Raw genomic sequence first — 17,433 nt, forward strand, 5'->3', positions numbered from 1 at the left:
TTCACGAAACACGCAAACATTTATCGATTTTATATTTTAAAATGTGTCCATTAATATTTAAGGACATTAACCTGCTGCACGCGGTGCCGTTGATGATCTAAGCAGATTTGCCACGAAATAATCCAAGTATTAATTTAGCCTCATCAAGATCTTTACGTAGCATAACGAAGGAGTCATTGCTTGATATTTTTAGTCACGAAGAGCACAGTATCGGTTTAAAATTGTACTGTTACGCAATGTTTCGATATCTGCGCCAGATTTTAACGACTCCAACGTGGTTAATTTCATGATAATATCAACACGTTTCATATGGATTATCTTGGGATTTCGAAAAACATCATCAACGGTTTCAATGGCTTCACTGCAATTAATAGGCAAACAACAAATAACTTTAGATTGTAATATTCTGTAAGTTTGGATATTTCACCGCTTAATACCCCATGATCATTTATTTTACCATTCTGATAGAGGAGAGAAATATTACTAGCGGTCCCCAACGCAACAGTGATAATATAAGTCACTTTGACCGTGGCTGTTTGTCTCGGTAGTGCAGACAACGACGAGGGTTTCGTTTTCCACTAATTTGAGCTAGTCGATAATTTCTCGCGTGTATGAATAGAGTATGCGACTCAATGAGTACCAGAACGTTCACTGGAATCTTAAATTGATTTTTTCCTATTTCACGACTAAGTGGCTGCATATAAAAAATCGTCGAAAATGTTTGATGCGTGCTCTACGCGCCATGTCAAGTAAATCAGAATTCGACAAAGGGAACTTCAACGAGCTAGCACGTTGCTGCAGTTTTATATTCTCACTAGTAGCAGTCTCCTGCCAACTTTTAATTTGCTACCGACGTGTTTTTGTGTTAATCTATGCCCCCGACCATGTTGCATCCCCCAATATTTTGGCGTGGGCGATCTAGTTTATGCAAGGAACTCCGTATCTTATAGTCTTTTTCAGGTCATTCAAACGGCATCCAACGCAGCCGCCTTTGCAGCATCTAGTATTGCAGCCATAAGTGGGAATATTTCCACAGGTTTTGGATAAATCAGTCACAGCTGGTGACAAAAATGTTAATTCAATTCCGCACCCCATCTCTCGTAATTCACTGAAATTAATCATCTGTTGCTAGGTTAGCGATAATTTGCATGGTCCAAAATCGTAACTGACATCTAACTGTCTGAAACCATATTAATTTAATGCCATTTTGTAAATTTCTTATCGATTCTGGTGAAGGGATTTAATATGCGTTGTGAGAACTTGTAGCCCAACCCCATTTGACAACGTTTATAGCGATGATATATTTGAACAAAGAAACACGCTGGCTCTCACTATCTTGAGTTACATTTATTCAGAGCATCATTTTTGCAAACAAAATTTAAAAAGAATCATTAAAACTGTAAGCAGCTGATGCATGTATTTGTAATTGACAGTCGCATTGGACAGAAACATAAACGCACATTTCTTCGTTAAGCATCATGCAAATAAGGAGCAAACTGGGATAGAAGTGTTTGATATGTCAATGCTGAAAGTAATTCAACCTCCATCAATATTTCCTTACAAATTTCTGTACCTTGTCAGAAAATGTCTTGTCAAATGAACGTTTCACAGTTGAAATCATTGAAGCATGTCAGCCTTCCGTTATATACGTTGTTTATACAGAAAGCAGAATATCTAAACAAAGTGTACAACACAGAGTGAAAAATTGTGACAAAAGTTTAATAAAAGGGAGTGCCGTTGTTAATGGTCGATATTAATATAAACAATGCTAATATCTGAATAATTGAATCATAGGCTTGAAAATAATAAAAAAGTGACATACGAATTTGTTCTTATATACCAAGCGATCATTTAAAAAAAAACAACAGAACAAACAATCATGATATTTGCTTTTGATCCACTGGCACTGTGCAAACACAGGTCTGTAGAGGCCTTTCGACAAAATGTGCAGTAATGAGTGCTAACTGAGAATGCAGATAAACTTTTGCTATGACCTCTAATTGTGTTGTTGCTATAATTGTATATCTTGGAAAGAGAAAGTACAGGTGTATTGCATCTCCGTTACTAGAAACAATTTTTAACATTTAAATTCAATACATTCTGGACAAATTAGATTTTTGCACTTGCATCAACATTTGTAATTCAGTTGACCTGTTTGTTTGTTCTTTTGCAATTGATAGTAAGTTTTCAGTGTTCACGGTTTTGAATTAATAACATATGTGTTGTTCTTATGGGATGAATATCAGCTAAAACTTGTGACTCACAGATGAACTCACAGAATAAATGTTCTCAACACAATCGCAATCAGATCGTGACACAGCTTGTAATATGAAGTAGTAATGCACTTCAATATAAACGAGACCATTCTGCAGCATGTCATTTTAAATGTAATTAAATTTATATGGTATGGTGAGTTTGAGAAATTTTAGTATTTACGGGATCTGAAAGAACTGGATGGATATAGTAAACGTATTCCATAGAATGAGCATGTAGCGGCTGTATGTACTCTTCGAGTTTCACAGCAGTGTTTTCTTCAATGAAACTGACTGATTGTTCTGATTTATTGTATTTAAGAGCATCCCTTTTGCACACTGATTTAGGCTTTCTGCGCCGCTCAGTTGATGTCTCTCTGGTAGTGCTCAATTCTCCTTTTGCATTGCTTACAATTGTCCAGTAATTTTCAGACGGCATTTGCTCCTCATGGCTTTCATCAGCGCAATCTGTATTACAGTGTGTCAAAGAATTACTGCTCCATACTCTGTCCACACTTGAGCTGGAGACGAAAATATCAAAGGGTTGCAATGAAAATACAAACAAATGAACATTAACTGCGATTTCCATTTTTTGCTTAGCTATATGAATAGGAATCCTTTTTTATCATATGAAAATCACACACACACACACACACACACACATATATATATATATATATATATATATATATATATATATATATATATATATATATATATATATATATATATATATATATATACATTGCTTACAAAATCAATTTGGATTTCCAACACCGGAGTGCCATTATTTGTATTTCTACAAGGAACTGTAGATAAGCACAGTCCTTACTACAGCATACGTCATGGTCATCCATCTTCGATTTTACATCAGGATTCGAATTTGAAATTATTAGAACATTTATTACCAGGACTTTTTCAATTTAATTCATCGATTATTCTTAGATTAGTTTTGGATTTGATTCTTAAAACCGTAACATCTGCTCTTTTTTCATTTTTACAGAATTTTCCAGGAAAATAAATTATTTGTTAAATTTTGGAAAGCTTGTTGTTTTCACCCTTTCTGTGTTACTGTTTATTCGAGCCTAAAAACGTAACAACCGAAAGAAAACTGCAAATGGAGATGATAACGAGCCTTGTTTTAAACCGAAACACAGATCAACTGGGATGGAATGTTTTCCATTTATGGACACAATGTGTGTAATGTTGGCTAAGTAAGACTTGAACCATAGTAAGGCTGAATCGTGAATATCAAATATATGCTGGAGACTGTGAAGTAATATATCATGGTCCGTTGAGTCGAATGCCGCAGAGAAGTCAAGAACGGTGAGGACAAATCTTTCCACTATCCAAATCAGAGAGAATTTCGTTAATTACACCCGGAAAGGCAGTTTCAATATTATAGCGAGGGTGGTATGTGGACTGTATATTGCTAAAATGACAATTTAAACTCAGATGAGATACAAATTGGGATAGAACAACTTTTCCAAATATTTTTTAAAGAATGTGAGGTTAAATCGTTAGGGTCAATTGTTGGTAGTTCTGAACAATTATGGATTTCCTCGGATGATAGCATTGCTAAAATTGGTTATTGAAGGCAATGTTGAATCTAAGCATACAAGCAGTAGTAATGTCGGAATCGGATCGAAATCATCACAGTTGTATGTACCAATTTCAATGAGACAGGTTCAAATGACGTTAACAGTTACCGTATTTATTCTGTATCACAACTGTAGGGTGACAATGAGTCAATTGAAATTATATGGCCATGCCTATCTCTAATAGATTGAACATTGACACAGAAGAAATTTGCAATCAGATTCGGAAGGTCGACCGGACAGAAGATTGTTAGAAGTGGTGTATATTTGTCCAATGACATTAACTTTATCGTAATCTCGAACAGTTCTTTGCAGTTGGAACCTTCCGTGATCTTAGTACTGTAGTCTGCTGATTTTTCTGTATGAAATATGTATGAGGTAACAAAGTTAAGTTTGTCTGAGTAACATGCATTAGATGGGTTATATGTATCATACGGAGTTTTCTCTAAATATCAAACATAGATGGTGGTTTAGAGACTGATACACTGAGATGGTATATGACCGATAGGATCTCATCGGGAGACGCCAATGAAGATTTTAGAATATTATCATCAGGTTTATGACGAATCCAGTGTATGGGTGAGTTAGCTTACTGGCCGTTTGATGTTGAACTATGAATATAATCTAAAAGTTTGTATGTGTATGGTTTTTCATTCCTGTCAAAGTGAAATCTGAAATCTCCGAGAGTATTTAGGTTGCCACTTACCGAATTTCTAAAATGATAGATGGATTGATTTTTATTCCATTGTGGGTGTTGTTTGGATCAGGGCTAACAAAGGTTAATTATGAAGTTAATTGCGATGAAAACAGTGCCTCCTAGGCGGGAGTGGTATGGGAACGATTTGATCGAGTTACCAGATGGTGTTAGTACCACACACAGTGGTTTATCTCCTGCGTTTTTAGCCACGTTTCTGTTGTCAAAAAGACTTCAATATCCTGACCATTGATACAATTAACCATTTCCGTGCGCTTTTCTGGTGGTCCTACTGATTTGGTATTGAATAATGCAATGCGCAGTGGATGATCGGACTTCGAGGTTGACAGTTTAAGAGAAAGCTGAAATAAGTTTTCAAATTTAACTGTCGAGATTTCAAATTTGACTGAAGAAAATGCCGAAAGGGAGATGACTGGACCTTTTCTTCCTGTTCGGCTTTAAAAGAACGTTTCTTTTTCCGCTGCCGTTTAAATTTAAGCTAAGATGGATACAGTCCGAGGTATCAGTAGCCAGGGCCTGTCCACTAGTTCTCCTAACCAGGGAACCAATTGCCGAAAACTTAAATGCAGGTATGGTCTGCTGCTCATAATATAACTTTCCAGAGCCATCAGACCGCAGAGTAAACTAAACAATAAATATTTGTTCGGCACGGTCTCTGCGCTACAACAGAGAATTGCGTAACGCTGAAGTGTGGTGGTAATTCGCACAACGTGTTTGAAAAACAGAAAAAATACACGTTGGATAAAAATTAATTCGCGAGCAACTGAATAATGACCGACAAACGGACAGTCCCATCAGAGTCATGCAAAACATGATTAGCTCGGGAATGACTCGAAACAATACAGCGATATATACCTGTCAGATATGCGGTCAAAGAACAATTACAGGGACGACATCAGGCATTCGAGCAAGTATTTGATCCATTTATTAAACCAACAAAAGCGAAAACGGAGGCAACTGTGAAGACACAAACTCTTCGAGGAATCGTCGGTGACGTGAGGCTATTTAATTAATGAACACGTGTATCGCCGATACCAGGAAATCGATTATTTCAGAACCACCGATGTCGATAGCGCCACCCTGGACCAAAGATGACAAGCAGTTCGGAAGCGGGTGTGCAAGACAACTAGGGTTAACTCACCATGGATTTGTTGGCGCTTTACAAAAATGTCCCTACAATGACATTGATGTCCTCGTGGATGGTTTGCTAGCCGGCAACAATTGCGATGAATATGTCGATTTTCCAGCGATTATACACCAACATAATGCACTGACGCATTTGACATGAATACACCGGCCCTCAAAAACAAATAAGTACCATTATCAATATTATTATTAACCTGCACTTTTACCTGACCAGTGTGGTGGACTAATATAGCTACAAGTTCAAGATACAAGTAGATATTTCTTGCTATATGAGGTATTCATTGAAGTCATTGAAGTCCAAGGTAGACTAATAAAAGACGATGACACTGCATATGCAGATCGACATGGTTTTGTAAATAATGTCAGTCTGGTGTTGTTCAACAGCACGCAATAAATCATAGACGGTACAGAAATCGATGCGTGCATCAATAACGTGGACGTCCCAACAACGATACTAGAATAAGCCAGATATTGCAACGATTGCTTACATTCCGTCAATGATGCTTGCGAAAGACACAACTGATCGACCTGAGCTTATAAACGTAACAATGAACGTGTTGAGCACAGAGGTCGCGTAGATGAATGAAAAATAAAATCTTCATTTTTGCATCACGACGATCAATTCTTAACCTCTGCGTTAATGATAATGAAGTCTGCATTTTCATCTGATATTTCTCTGTCAAATACCTTTGGATTCTGCTGAAACGTCTGACGAGTAATATTTGGTGCCAAACATACCGTCGCGCTGGAACGAAAGGAATAAGACAGCGACACAAACTGGTGCGAGGCCAATGCAGCCCCTGGAAACGTTATTCTGACATTAATGTTGTGGACGCCCACGACGACCACCATGTTAGGAGAAGCGCTGTTACTCAATATTGTACAACAGGGTGACAAATCGACCTTGTTGTTGTTCACAATGACCAGCGACTCAAAAATCAGCGGGGTCAAGTTAGATCTGTTTACCGTCGTCGCATGTTTAATTTTGTCGAGAAAGGAATTCGAGCCGGTATCAGCGTGATTTCCCTCAGGAGCTCCGTGGACAGTAAAAAAATATTTCCCTGAATACAATGCTGAATATGAGTCTAAATACAGCATTTACATTGATTCCAATAGTCTTTATGGTTAAGTGATGTCGCAACCGATGCCCGTTGAAAATTTCTCGTGGATGAACCGTGAAATATTTACCGAGTACATGCGGTTACTTTTTTTAGATGGATTTATTTTATCCTCAGCAGCTCCACAACAGCAGAAAAACAATTACCCGCTATCACTTGACAGTTTGGTGGTGACCAAGGATAGTAGGCTCCCTCACTCACTACAGTTAAACAACACATTAGAGTGTGGCGGAAAGGTACCCAAATTAGTAGCTAATCTTGTGAGAAAAATCTATATGTGATTCATTACAAAAAGCTCAGGCAGTGTATCCGATTAAATTAAATCTGCAAAAATGGTTGGAAACTTACATCAGTTTTAACACTTCAAAATGCCATTTGCCACGAGCGATTTCGAGAAAGATCTTTTCAGTTTTCAGGTTCAAAACCATGTTAAATATTAGAAAGCGAGTATACCGATCTAGTCAACGATGTCGTGCGGAGAAATAAAGTAGTAGCCGACCCCACCTTTTCAGCATGAAAATCTTTCGTGAACATATAGTAGGAATCCACAGGAAAAATTGAGCTAGTGATGAGCAAACCAGCTATTGCGGTTTCACGGTACTGGATTCATCCAAAATATTCATGTATGGTTTTCGTTACGGGCATATAAAATCTCGTTATATCAGCAACGCCAAGTTTTGGCTTACAGACACATATAATTTATATTACTAGATTAAAACCAAAGATGTGTATAAGGACATGTTCTTTGAGAGACACCTATTCAATTTTAGGGATCATCCGAAAACCGTTACGTTTCCCGAGGATTCTAACAAGAAGGTTATTGGAAATTTAAAGATGTGACCAACTTGGTACCCATAGTGGAATGTGTTGGATAACGAAGTAAAATGTATTCGATCAAATTTAGCAGGTGGTGATGTGAAAATGCGCTGATTGAATACAAAAAATATCGTCACGAAATCTCTGATCCATGACCATTACCTGGAAGCGTCTAAAAGAGTTAAAATATTTCTCAAATGAATACGATCAGATCGGATTGCCATAATCTATTCATGTACTCGACCAATAAAATGTATTTATCCTGTTACGATGGCAAGCGATATTTTCTCGATGATGGTATTACAAACTTGGCATCCGGTCATGAAGATGTTCGCGGAGATGATACATATATTTTCTTGGTTGATCTAGTATTGATGTAAACAAGTGTAGGTGACATCGCTAATTCTTCGCTGCCGACCACCTATATGTTGTGCGCATCGGCGACAAAACCGGAATTGGAAGTTGTGTTTCCAAATGCAGTCACAGCACCGAATGGTTGTAATCTTGAAATTACAGTGGCACAATTACGAGTTTATTATAGTTTGCGAAATAATCGTTCAAGATCATTTGGGGAAATTGTCCGCAAACAATCGCTGATGTTTTCATATAAGAATAAACCAGACTGTACCTCTGACTGAATTGTCGTAAGAATTTCAACAGGTGCATATGTAATCTTGCAGGTCAACGATGCATTTCAGTGAGCGATCAGGTCAATAATTGAAAAAGAATCCAAGATCGCGATCTCAACGCACTGCGCCGCCATTGAGATTTCAGTTTCAGACAATATTTCAGTCGTCATTCATGACCGTGCTGGGATGGCCAGCAACACTTAAATAATCGTCCACTAATGCTATCCAGATCAGATTGTATTGATCATGAAAAACAGTTAACCTGCTGACCGATGACAGGCGCAATATATCCTTTACAGCTTTTTCCCGAACGTGAGCCTGGGTAACCTCATCGTGTCGATCCCTTTTTACCTGCGATGTCATAATCCGTCGCTATCGATAATCCGATTTATACTGACCGGTCAAGTAGGGTATATGCTGGATATGCAGTGAAAAAGATTAATTGCCAAATTGTATATCCGGAATCGCCTTTGAATCTCTGCGTCGCGGAGATTTGCCTGGGAATCTCGTCGCCACGTTGAAAAACAATAAACATAACAATGATGGGAAATGATTTGCCAATCAATCATTTGTATTTTTTTTGTATGTGAATTAGCTATATTCTGATTATACCGTCTTGAAGTGGTAATGCCAAGGTTAGGGCCAAATATATTGATCGTACCAGCTAGTTGGTTTATTTCACCCGTTGAAAAGTTTAAACGAGATATTTGTAATGCATTTGTGAACAATTGGTGGAAATATTTATTAGAGACATAATCATTTCTTGAAGATACCCACTTTGTACCTAGTATTTTTTATGATTCAGTAAATACTGATTGAAGGTCGCAAGAATGCATTCAACTCGATACCCACACCAGTGGTATTTGCTGTTGAAAAGGTAGATGAAACCAACCGTGTCACCTGGGATACCAAACTTAACGACATGTTTGCTTTGGTTTTGGCTATGTTTGGTTAAATCAAGATGTTGGAGACGAGAAACAATTTCCCGCACTATTTTTGGAAAGAATTAAGGGATTCAAACTTCAAAGCTGACAAAGTAACATTTACAACTCACATAAATGTTAGCATTATAGCATGTATAAAACCAAATTTGGACCGGAAAAAAACCTCTCATGTGGATTATTGTATTTTCTTAGGAAATTACTTGCTAAATTTAGATGATTAGGGATACGCTGAAATTTACAGGTAGGAATAGCAGGATTGAGAGAAATAATAGTTACTGTGAACTATTCCGTAAGATTACGTTTTTTTTTAAGTAGAAGATGAATTCTATGTTATTTGTGTTTGTCCAGCTTGCGAACATATAAGAAAGAAATGCTTCAATGAAGTTTGTTATCTATTTAAGTCTATAAAAAAAACTGTGTATCCCTAATGAGTCAAAGCAATATATGAATTATTAGAAATCTTTCTTATTACATCAATTAGGCTTTTCGTCATAGACAATCTTTGATAACTGAAACGAATGGTGAATAATATCCTTCGAGCTAGTAACATCTTTATAACATAATGGACCGATTTTTGGAAATTATGTATCTATAACATGATGAATATCATATTTAACTTCTATAAACCATGGCTCACATTGTATTTACTTGTATTTTGTTTTGTAAAAGGCCTGTGGCCTAAATTCCTGAATCAAGTATATTATTATCATCATCATTTATATATATATATATATATATATATATATATATATATATATATATATATATATATATATATATATATATATATATATATATAGTTTTACTAGTGATTTATTAAAAAATGGAACACTCTCTAAGAACCTGATTGATTTATTTATAAAAACTTGCCTTCTTTTCACATCTATGGACTACAATTTTCTTCTTAAAGGAATTTATCTGTGCCATTGTTTGGTATTATTGGTATTATTGATACGTCTTGACATGTATAGGTTTTATTACCACGGACGTGATAAATCAGATGAAAATCTTATATAGCTAAATTGCTAATAGTTTTAGCATTATCTCTTTAGGATATAGGTAATTTAAACTACACTCTTTCTGACATGTCTTCCCCCTGCGGGTCCGGGGTTGTAGAATTGGCCCGACGTGCCTCGCTACGTGTCGTAAAAGGCGACTAAGTAGAGACAACCTGTTTGCCGTGGGTTGCGTCCCGTGTCGGAGGAGGAAAGGATCCTGGTAGTTGAGCAGAGGCTTTCCATGCAATACACTACTTTGGCCTCTACTTCTCTTAGACGGTTGGTCGGGATGGGCCCGGTTCCGACAAATCGGCTGGTCACGCCGAGCCCTAGGAAGTCTTTATTAACTCTCTCACCTTTTTTTATCTTTCTCCACGTATCTCTCTTGATACCATCGTTGCCCCTGTATTCTATTCCTTTATCTTTCCCTTTTCCAAGTCTTAGAAGACTTCCTAGAAGGCGGTGGCTCAACGGGTCAATCGAGGGGTAATTTTACCGACCTTAGAAATTGGCAACTTCAGGGTCAATCAAAGGTAATTTTATCAGCTGAGTATGGCATCTGTGTATCCCTGGCACTTGAAAAGTGTCTCCTTGTTGGGCTCCTTGGTGGGCGGGGAACACGGGCGCTGAATTTTTAATCTAGCCATCATGGATAATTAAAAAAAAATCAAAACAAGAGAAAGAAACCTTTATCTGACTCTGACGACGAACCATGTAGTGTGGAGTCATTTCCACGCTTCATGGTCATACAGTCAAAAGATGCCACGAAACCGCTTACCTCACTCTCTCCGTTCGTGATCGAGAAAACAATTACAGGTCTGATTGGAACACCAAAAGCGTCAAAAAATGAAATAGGGTTGCCTTCTTGTGTAATGTGAACGACGAGGTCAGACAGACAATATCAAGAAAATAAAAACTTTCTTCGATATTCCAGTGAGCTCATTCGCTCACACCACACTGAATACGTCCAAAGGCGTGATTCGCTGTCGTGACTTGGCTGGAGTCACCGACGCTGATATCATTGAAGGAATGAAAAATGAAGGTGTCACTGCAGTACGCAGAATACGTATTAAACGTAATAAGAACCTACAGGACACCAACACCATTGTTCTCACCTTCAACAAGCGAACAGTTCCCAAAGTGGTCAAAGTTGGCTTCTTGCAAGTGAAGGTTGAGATCTACATTCCCAACCCCCTTCGATGTTATAAGTGTAAAAAATACGGCCATCACGAAGACCGCTGCTCTAAAACCCAAATATGTGGCCGATGCGGAGAAAATTCTCATCAGGAAGCTGACCGTAGAGCAACTCCGCATTGTGTCAACTGTGGAAAAGAGCACCACGCAGATTCCAAGGATTGCGATACCTGGAAACAGGAGAAGGAAATTCAGAGGGTAAAATACACAAATAATATTCCCTATCCAGAAGCCAGAAAACTTGTACAGGCGAAAACAGCCATTCCTGGCCCATCCTTCTCCACTGTAATGAAGAGCAATCCTAAAACAACGAAGGACGCTCAAACACAAACAGAAGCACCCGATTCAACACCAAATTCAAACCCCCCCCCCCATTACCAAGCTCAGAAAAACACGGCATCTACTCAGACTACATTTAATAATACCCAACCACCGAAATCACCAAAAAGTAAAAAGTCCCACGGAAACAGACAACAAAAGGGGTCAGATGACCCCATCAAACTATATAACAGGTTTGGAGACATTGAGAGCATGGATGCAGAAGAATCTGCTCTTTGCGCTCAAGGTAGCTCCAGACCTAACAAAAAAAAATTCACCCCCGTACTTCCTCCAGACAAATAACCAAACAAATTCCCTCTGCGAAAGGTCTAACCTAGCTCTACAATCTTTAATTTAAATTTATAATGAAAAACACTATCATACAATGGAATTGTCGAGGACTTAAAGCAAATTACAATGATATTCTCCTGCTTTTAAACGAACATAATCCTGCGGTACTATGCCTTCAAGAAACATTCTTGAAAGATACGGACAATATCACATTTAAAAACTACTCCCTGTTTAACACCTACTCTCCAAATGTTGATAGGCCATCAGGATGAGTTTCTGTTATTGTGAACAACAGAGCTCCTCATAGCTTCATTCATTTAAATACCAATTTACAAGCCATTCCTGTAAGCGTCACTCTACATCGAGTGATTACATTTTGCTCTATTTATTTACCACCAAACACTAACCTAGTACCAAACGAACTCGACAATCTTGTTCAACAGCTTCCCGCACCCTTTGTTTTACTCGGGGATTTTAATGCCCATAACATTTTATGGGGATCAAATCATATAAGTGACAGAGGTCACAAAGTTGAAGACTTTATTTCTAGACACGATCTGTGTCTATATAATACCAAAACACCTACATATTTACACCCAGGCACGGGTACATACACATGCATCGATTTGACAATTTGTTCTCCTTCGCTGCTTTTGGACTATGAATGGAAGGTCGCTGATGACCTTCACAGCAGCGATCACTTCCCAATCTCCCTTGTAAATCATAACTCTACAATTGATGACGTAATTCCACAATGGAATTTAAAGAAGGCCGACTGGGCCAAGTTCGAAACACTCTGTAAAACTAGGTTGAATGAGGATACAGTTTTCAATGTTAACGACCCCATTCAGCATTTTACATCTATTTTAACAGACATTGCAGAAGAATCTATCCGCAAGTCCTCAACAAACTGTAAAAGAACCCTAAAACATTGGCTCACTAAGGAATGTAAGGAAGCCATACGGCAACGCCGAGAAGCCTTGAAAAAATTTAACAATCATCCGAGAATTTAAGTAATATCGTATTCTCCGGGCCAAAGCTCGCCGCACAATCAAAGAAAGTAAACGAGCATCATGGATGAAATATGTTTCCTCTTTAAACTCCCGTTCCTCAATTAAGAAAGTTTGGGACACGATCCGCAAAATAAACGGAAAGAGAAAACACAATTCTTTCCGACATCTGAAACTGAACAATATCAATTTTAGCTCAAAACGTGACATAGCAAATGTTCTTGCTGATACATTCTCTAAAAATTCCTCATCATCTAATTATTCCGAAGCCTTTCAAAAATTGAAAACTCAAAAAGAAAAGTCACGTTTAAAATTCACATCCAACAACTCGGAAAGCTACAACCAAATGTTTTCACTATCGGAACTTATGGAGGCTTTAGACAAGGCCCATGATACTTCCGCTGGGCCTGACAAAATACATTACCAGTTTTTAAAACATCTTCCAGAATCATCTTTAACATCTCTTTTGAAACTCTTCAATGATTTATGGATTACTGGTAACCTACCTAAAATATGGAAAGAAGCAACAGTAATACCAGTTCCCAAACCCGGTAAAGATAGCGAAGATCCTAGCAACTATCGACCTATTGCACTCACAAGCTGCATGTGCAAAACAATGGAACGAATGATCAATTCTCGGCTTGTTTGGTACCTGGAAACCAACAATTTAATATCTCCTTTCCAAAGTGGCTTTCGTTATGGACGGAGCACCAACGATCATCTGGTTAGACTAGAAACATTCATTCGCGATGCATTTATCAAGAAAGAACATTTAGTAGCGGTTTTCTTTGATTTAGAAAAGGCCTATGACACAACATGGAAGTACGGGATACTAAAAGACCTGCACGATCTAGGTCTAAAAGGCCGTCTGCCCTCTTTCATATCCAACTTCCTCTCCGACAGAGAATTCAAGGTACGAGTGGGCTCTACTCTCTCAGATCTGCACGAGCAAGAGATGGGTGTGCCCCAGGGCAGTATTTGATCTGTGACACTTTTCAATATCAAAATTAATAACATCACCAAGTGTTTGACTCCTGGTGTGGATTGCTCACTATATGTTGATGATTTTCTCATATGTTATCGGTCAAAGCACATGCATACAATTGAAAGACAACTACAGCAAAATAACAACAAGATTCAAAATTGGGCTAGTACGAACGGCTTCAAATTCTCGAAATCAAAAACGGTATACATGCATTTCTGTCAGTTACGACGACACCACGAAGAACCTAAACTCACGCTGGACGGAACACCTATTCCAGTTGTTGAGGAAACAAAATTTTTGAGTATTATCTTTGACAAAAAACTGACTTTTATTCCACACCTAAAAAACTTGAAAGCCAAATGCTTAAAATCACTTGACCTACTTAAAGTAGTAGCGCACACTGACTGGGGTGCTGATAGAAAAGTCATCCTGAATTTATATAGAACGTTTATTCGCTCTAAACTAGACTATGGTTGCGCTGTGTATGGTTCAGCCCGAAAGTCATATCTTAAAATGCTTGATCCAATTCATCACCAGGGAATAAGACTGGCTCTGGGAGCATATAAAACATCCCCGTGTGAAAGCCTTCTAGCTGAGGCGAATGAACCACCGTTATCGCATTTTAGAGAAATGCTTTCCGCACTGTATGCTCTCAAATTAAAATCAAACCCTCTGAATGTTGCTTTTTCGGCTGTTTTTCAACCCAAATACAAAACTTTATACGAAAATAAACCAAACGCCATACCTTCCTTTGGCATTAGAATATCATCCAGCCTTGACACTACAAATATAGATCTTTCTAAAATTCAGAAAACGTCCATCTCCGAAACACCACCCTGGCTAATTAAACAACCAAAAGTACGTTTTACACTACACGATGGGAAAAAATCCGAAACAAACCCTTCTATCTTCCACAACTCTTATCATGAACTCCTCACCAGATTTAAAAACTACACCAGAATTTACACTGATGGATCAAAAGATGAGGAAAAGGCTGATGCAGCCTTTGTTTGTGGACATTACACAACGCAAGTTCGCTTACCAAATGGAGCATCAATATTTACAGCCGAAATCAGAGCAATAGACCTTGCTCTGCAACATATAGAAAAGAAACATATTTTAAACAGTATCATCTTCTCCGACTCGCTATCAGTACTCCAGTCACTACACAATAGAAAACTGGAGAACCCATTATTGAAAAACATACTGATCAAAAATATCGAGCTGAGTGTCTCCCACAATATAATATACTGTTGGTTACCTAGCCACATTGGTATTAAAGGTAACGAAAAAGCAGATCGCGCTGCTAAAATGGCCCTTACTCAAGAACCATCTGATTTTAAAATACCATATACTGAATTTAAACCTTGTATCAGAAAGTTCTTACGTCAGAAGTGGCAGGCATCATGGAATGATGCCGTGAATAACAAACTTCATGCAATCAAGCCAACTCTAGGAGAATGGACTCCTTCCTACAGAACCATTCGTAAGGAGGAGGTAGTCATTGCAAGAATCCGAATTGGTCATACTTATATCACCCACACCCACATACTAAAAGGTGAAGACCCACCAGAGTTGCGTTTCTTGCAATGAACCATTCACTGTCAAGCACTTTATGATAGAGTGCTTTGACCTACAACATACGCGCGATCGTTATTACATTGTGCATGACATGAAAGAACTTTTTGATAATATAAACATCACTCGTATTATAGAGTTCTTGAAAGCCGTAAATATTTACTCTAAACTCTGACTTTTATGCTATCCTATCACCTTGTGCAGTTTTATGCACTATATATATACCGTCCCATTTTAATACCTTTTCATCTTTTTTCATTAACATACAACATTTACATCTCCCGTTGATCGGGAAGCTTTATTTTGCACCGTTACCATCTTACTGTTTTTAATTTCAACCATTTGTTCTTTTATATCGCTGATCGATATAGGACCTTTTATAAGTTTTAAAAGATTATACAAATAACACTTTGTTTGGCGCTAAATAGCCTAACAGTGCTGATGCGCCGTTAAAAATCAATCAATCAATCAATCATTCTGACATGTCTAAGACTGGATCATAGATACGTATATGTTAAATTGTTTCGAACTTTATGTCGTGTATATTTTTTAGACATTTACTAAACAAGCGGGCTTATGACAGCAACAAAAAAGCAACGAAAAGTCCATCTCTTTTCTATATTCTTAATATTAATAATAGCATTTCACTTTTGTATCCATTCTGGTAAAGCTATTCATGTTATTGATCCATATATGTCAACATGTGTAATGTGTACTATGACTCATGTTCTGACAAATGTTTTTGTCTGGAACACGATTTTGATCTTTTGTCCATTTAATTTATGTTCATTACGATCAGAGCTAGTGTTCTGCTATTCAAATCTATATAATGATAAAATCCACTTTCTAGTACCGTAAGGCGGACCAACTAATCTTGCTGAAATTGTACTGGACCCAGATCTCTAAGTTTTCCACTTTTCTCTTACGCACGGTTCAATCTTCTTAAAACAAATATACAAATAATTTGCTTAGTTGTATCCGCCCCTGTTTAAAATCTAGTATCATTTAAGTTTTCATTCACCATGTGGCCTTCATGTCATGGTTTTTGTTTTGTTTCGGCAACACTTTTGTTTATTTCTCTTTTCACATGAAGACGAATTTGCAACCCAAAAACAATGTTCTGTCATATATTGATATGATGCATTAGTACAATATTTCACCATTTGATACAGCAGGTTTTATCTAGGTATTTTCATAGTTAAATATATCACTTTTTTGTTGAATACAGAACATCCGTGTACAGTTTTTCCGCATGTACAGGTTGTATTTCTATTATTCTGTCACTTCCTCTATTATTGACAGTTTGCGTTAGCACTTTGGGTTTTCTTAGACCTTTTGAACAGAGTATTTAAAGGATAAATTTGGTCAAAGGACTTTTTCATCACATCTGTAAAATCTTTACGTGTCTTCTATTTACACTACTTGAATGTATGAATCTGCCATTATTCTTTATCCAGACGAGTTGTTCCTTATGCAAAGTTGACAGTTTTTAGGTTACCAATTATTTTACGTCTGGTAGTTCGACAATGAATTATATCATTCAATTTTTCTCACATATTGCTTGCCTTTTCTTGTCTTCGTTTTAAGGTAAATAAATTCTTGAACACGTAATCTTCTTCGTCTTCAAGATATAGCTCTTCCACATAAAACATTCCCTTAATATTCGTCCCCATTAAGTCTTCCTAATTAGACACAGAGGGCTCATTGAAAAACACTGGCCCTTATTGTGACGGTTTCTTTCTTGAAATTAGGAAGACAGCTTTTTTAAAAAAAAAGGATTTATAATTTCAAATCCTAACTTTCTAACTTATGTCGTATATCATCTTCGATAACCCTATCTC

The 17,433-nt window shown here is 37.4% G+C and overlaps 1 protein-coding gene across 1 annotated transcript in view; it reads right to left on the bottom strand.

Moving 5' to 3' along the window:
• Positions 1-1,703: 1,703 nt before the first annotated feature.
• The window catches only part of LOC149794104 (uncharacterized), a 40,292-nt gene continuing 24,562 nt past the window's right edge, over positions 1,704-17,433 (bottom strand). The window contains exon 5 of the mRNA XM_089966520.1: positions 1,704-2,773. Coding sequence (XP_089822646.1) covers positions 2,398-2,773 — 376 coding nt within the window. The 3' untranslated portion in view covers positions 1,704-2,397. The remainder of the gene's footprint in view (positions 2,774-17,433) is intronic.

Source organism: Sinohyriopsis cumingii, chromosome 8, assembly GCF_028554795.1.
Source record: "Sinohyriopsis cumingii isolate HCF-2022 chromosome 8, ASM2855479v2, whole genome shotgun sequence".
In the NCBI taxonomy this organism is placed as follows: Eukaryota; Metazoa; Mollusca; class Bivalvia; order Unionida; family Unionidae; genus Sinohyriopsis; species Sinohyriopsis cumingii.